Below are 5000 nucleotides of genomic sequence, written 5' to 3'. Positions count from 1 at the left end.
CAACTCACATTGTTGGCACTCATAATCACTCCAGCAGAAGCACAACCTCGGCTGATCTCTTCCATCGCAATTGCATATGCCAGGTTATCCAAACCTGTGCCACCATATTTCTCTGGCACACTTACAGCCATCAGCCCCAACTGTCCCATCATTTTAATCTGTCCAAAACAGAATCACATATCGTAGTGTTAAACACATCATGGACAAGCCTCGAGAAAAACCAACTGGAATTGTCATGTTCAACACACCTGCTGCGCAGGGTAGCAATGCTCCCGATCCAGTCGGCCGGCGATGGGTACCAACTCCTTGTCGGCAAAATCTCGACATGTCTGCCGCAGCATGTAATGCGTCTCCGGTAAGTCGGATACCGAATACGCAGCGTGCATATGCCGTGCACATCTTAGCAGACATGCGGCCACGCTACGTGCCTTTGCCAGAGAAAGGGAATTCATTTCTGTTCACAGTCATTGAAAGTAGCAAAACTTACTATTGCAAGTTTACAAAATCATAAACCATGGCAGTGATCATCACATCAATCATAAACCATGGCAGTGATCATCACATCAATCATAAACCATGGCAGTGATCATCACAATCATAAACCATGGCACTGATCATCACATCAATCATAAACCATGGCAGTGATCATCACATCAATCATAAACCATGGCAGTGATCATAACATCAATCATAAACCATGGCACTGATCATCATCATCACATCAATCATAAACCATGGCAGTGATCATCACAATCATAAACCATGGCACTGATCATCATCATCACATCAATCATAAACCATGGCAGTGATCATCACAATCATAAACCATGGCACTGATCATCACATCAATCATAAACCATGGCAGTGATCATCATCATCATCACATCAATCATAAACCATGGCAGTGATCATCATCATCATCACATCAATCATAAACCATGGCAGTGATCATCATAATCACATCAATCATAAACCATGGCAGTGATCATCATAATCACCACATCAATCATAAACCATGGCAGTGATCATCACATCAATCATAAACCATGGCAGTGATCATCATCATCACATCAATCATAAACCATGGCAGTGATCATCATAATCACCACATCAATCATAAACCATGACAGTGATCATCATCATCATCACATCAATCATAAACCATGGCAGTGATCATCATAATCACCACATCAATCATAAACCATGGCAGTGATCATCATAATCACCACATCAATCATAAACCATGGCAGTGATCTTCATCATCACCACAATCATAAACCATGGCAGTGATCTTCATCATCACCACAATCATAAACCATGGCAGTGATCATCATCATCATCACCACATCGCAAAGTTTAACAAGTTTGGTGAATTTCTGCCCAACCGTTTAGGAGATAGCGTGACGTGTAGATGGACGGAGCAGATGACAATATCGCCATGTCATTTTTTTCAAAAATATTTTTGTAAATAATTCTTGTAAAGTACAGAACTTCTATGACAATTCCCATGGTTCTTAACATGTCAATTTCTGAAATGTATGGGTAGCAATGAGATGGACACAGTTCGTATTACTTGGGACAAGCATCTCCATAGCTTAGCCAAAATGAGACTAAAGCCGAGACTTGCATAGGCCTGTGCCGAACACGTGTAATTCAGCTGGTCACACCTGAGCTTGGATGAATAATTTTAATAACCCACATGTTGTTCGTCATAATGCAGCCAAATCCAAACATTCTGCTCACTTCCGCTCCTTTGTCCCGTTTCCTCCAAACTGTAGAATCACCTCATGATATATATATATATATATATATATATATATATATATATATATATATATATATATATATATATATATATATTGTTGCGGTTCTCAGAGCCGCATGCATACAACAGATAGCTGTCCCGAGTTAGTTATCCCATTATTGTACGTGTAGAAAGTTCCCGACCTTTTGTCTAGCGGAACAGCAGGGAGTGCGTTGCGATGGACTATTAGTTAGGTTATCAAATCATTTTTCCCCTCCATTCCACTTCCCACTCTTCCTCTTTTCACTCCTGAGGTAAATCTGCCTCGCTTACCCCTCGTCTCGCTTGCCACAGCGTGACGATCCACGGTGCATTCTGCCTCGCTTGCTCCCCTCGTCTTGCTTACCAGTGTACCACCGTCTACCCGGAGTCTCATTTTCTGGGCGAGAAACCAGACATGGGCGGTGAGTCACGTACGCTTAGCACCCAGGTGGGCGGAGTGCACCGGCGTCTGGCCGAAGCCCGGCCCAGGAAGGCGGAACACATGAGGGGTCAGAGCCAGTCGGAATGCCCGACTCAGACGATGACGTAGGATTCGGCATGGCCCCTCCCCGAACCTCGGGCTCTATAAAGCACAGATAAATCCTCCGTGTAAAGAAGGAAAAAAAGGAATGAGGAATCGGAGGAATTGAGGAATGAAGTGTGTTGAGAATTGTAGAAGAAGTTAGTGTTCCTGCATCTCGTCTCCGCCCACATGATCTCAACAAATTTCCTCCTGCCTGGTTCCACCTATTGCTCCACCTTCGCCCTCTGGACTCCTCCATTCTCCGCTCAAGCTCCTCCTGTTCGGAACACTGTGCTGTGGCCGGAACAGCACGGCTATTGTCAGGTGTCGCACTGCAGAGAATCCCACCCCCAAAACACCCAGGTACCAAAAACTACAACGTCCACCCTCCCTCCCTGGTAGTGGGGCAGATAACAGCAATTTTTGAGAGGAATCGTGCAAATGATGATACAAGCATCAAATTTGGCAAATTTTTTCTCCAGGGGATTCTAATCAAATCTGCCTGATTGGCCATTTGAAAATCAAAATTTTGAAAAATTTGAAGAAAAAAAAAAAAAAAAACTTCAAAAAAGTCAACATCACGAATCAATGTTGGATGCTGACTGAGATTGGTGAATGTTTCAGAAACATCATCAAAGACGTTCCAAGTCTGCCATGCAGTTTTCTTCCCTTTACCGCGGAAGGCAGACACGACGTCACATCCATTGAACGCATGGAAGTATGGGATTCCTCCAGCTTTCTCAGGCCCAATTGCAGAAACTACCTCATGGACTGGAATCCATCGTGCCTTGGCTCCTTGGCCAAAGGCAATCCACATGTTCTCAAGACCTAGTTCCTGTAAGGATGGCAGTACAGATATTGCTCTGACTAGTACATCCGTGTCATTAGCCTTAATGATAATGGAATTGCTACCATCCGTCGTTGCATCCCTGACATGGACAAATATTCGAATGTCAGCTTCTTCATTACAACATGGAGACACAGCATCCAGTGACTTCCTTGTGTTGCTAATGGCATCTTCTCCTTTTGTGACAATGACTACTGTGCTTGTCGTTTGTGCTTCACACATCTTTTCCGCAAGAAAGTGAAACAGCTCAGTCTTGTTGCTGTCATCTCGAAGAAAGCTTCTCCAGTTACTTGGGGTCTTACTGGTTCCTGTCACTCTTCTTCTGATTCCTTGCCCCCCTTTTCGACCTTGCCTAGTACTTCAGACTTGACTTCTTGTACACATCAAACACTACGTCCACCCTCTCGTACCTGGCACCATAGGATTTCACCTTTGGGATGATGTCTTCTTTAGCATAGTCATCAAATATCTTTGAAGTGCGTGGAGGTAAGGCATTGATAAGTGCTGAGCCATCAATGATGACTGTATCTCCCCTTGGTTCTCTGTCTGGGATGTTCACTTGTGCTTCAAGAATTTCAGCCAGCTGCGACTTCAAATTTTTTTGAAGTTTTTTTTTTTTTCAAATTTTTCAAAATTTGGATTTTCAAATGGCCAATTGGGCAGATTTGATCAGAAAGCCCTGCAGAACAGAAATGCAAAGTTTGATGCTTGTATCATAATTTACACGATTTTTCTACTATCTACTACACATATGGCTGCGAGAAACCTTCACATTTGGGGTTTCTTCTTTTTCTGTGTGTGTGTGTGTGTGTCTGAGTGTGCTGGTGCCTGTCTGTAAAGTAAGCCTGTGGAAGATCTTTTATTGTTGTTTCTGTGAATAATCTCACGTCAAGTCTGCAGTGTCTGCTTTATTTTGTTGCTTGTATAATTGCCGCACCCCCCACACTCCTCTCCTCTTTCCCTGCCTTACATACCCAATAAATCCTTGTTGTGCCACATGCGTTTCCTCGCTTGCTGTAAATAAATAATTGTTAGAGAAATGTTCCCAGCTCGCCTTTGTCTTTTCCCTCATTGGTCCAGCATGGTTCGACTCCAGGTTTTGCCGGGTCTTTATTCTCAATGGTCCGTTCCTTCTCGCCGGTACGTCCTTGGCAGTGTCGCTCAGCTGCATCCGATCCGGAAAGGTGATCCGATCCGGTTCGGACAAGGCGTACCGAGGGTGTGGTTCCCCGGTGGTTAAATAGGTAACCCGTTTCCATAGCCGGGAGGACCCTAGGTCACGCGGTTGAGTTATTGGCGTCCACGGTCGGTGAAGCGACCAGCCGCGTCACGGAATTATCTGTGAGCGACGGCCTACAATTCCGGGGAGTCTGGTGGGAATTGACGTAGCTTCCCCCACCTAGTGGTCTTCTCACCCGACCCCGCAACAATATATAATATATATATATATATATATATATATATATATATATATATATATATATATATATATATATATATATATATATACACACACACACCGGGCGCAGTGGCGTGCGCCTGTAATCCGGCTACTCGGAGGATCGCTTGAGGACAGGAGCTCTGCAATGGGCCACGCTATGAGAGGGTGTAGGGCAGCCCAGAATCATGGCGAAATCCAATCCTTATGCCTGTCGTAAGAGGCGACCAGGGTTGCGTCAGGAAGGGCATCCGGCGTAAAACCTATGCCAAATCAGTATGTGGATCATAACGGATGATCTGCTGTGGCAACCCCTAACGGGAGCAGTCGAAAGACGAACAACATATATATATATATATATATATATACATACATATATATACATACATATATATATATATATTGT

At 43.9% G+C, this 5000-nt stretch overlaps 1 protein-coding gene across 4 annotated transcripts in view; it reads right to left on the bottom strand.

Moving 5' to 3' along the window:
* ACADS (acyl-CoA dehydrogenase short chain) overlaps positions 1-5000 on the bottom strand; it is a 79630-nt gene that overhangs the window by 45401 nt on the left and 29229 nt on the right. For all 4 annotated transcript variants that reach the window (XM_085859308.1, XM_085859309.1, XM_085859310.1 and 1 more), the window contains 2 exons: positions 249-454; positions 9-158 (listed from right to left, as the gene is read on the bottom strand). In XM_085859308.1, coding sequence (XP_085715434.1) covers positions 9-158; positions 249-452 — 354 coding nt within the window. In that variant the 5' untranslated portion in view covers positions 453-454. The remainder of the gene's footprint in view (positions 1-8; positions 159-248; positions 455-5000) is intronic.

Source organism: Eptatretus burgeri, chromosome 16 (assembly GCF_056783735.1).
Source record: "Eptatretus burgeri isolate ZD-2024b chromosome 16, Ebu_testis_v1, whole genome shotgun sequence".
Taxonomy (NCBI): Eukaryota; Metazoa; Chordata; class Myxini; order Myxiniformes; family Myxinidae; genus Eptatretus; species Eptatretus burgeri.
Note: the sequence above shows the minus strand (reverse complement) of the source record. Positions and strands in the feature narration are given on the sequence as shown.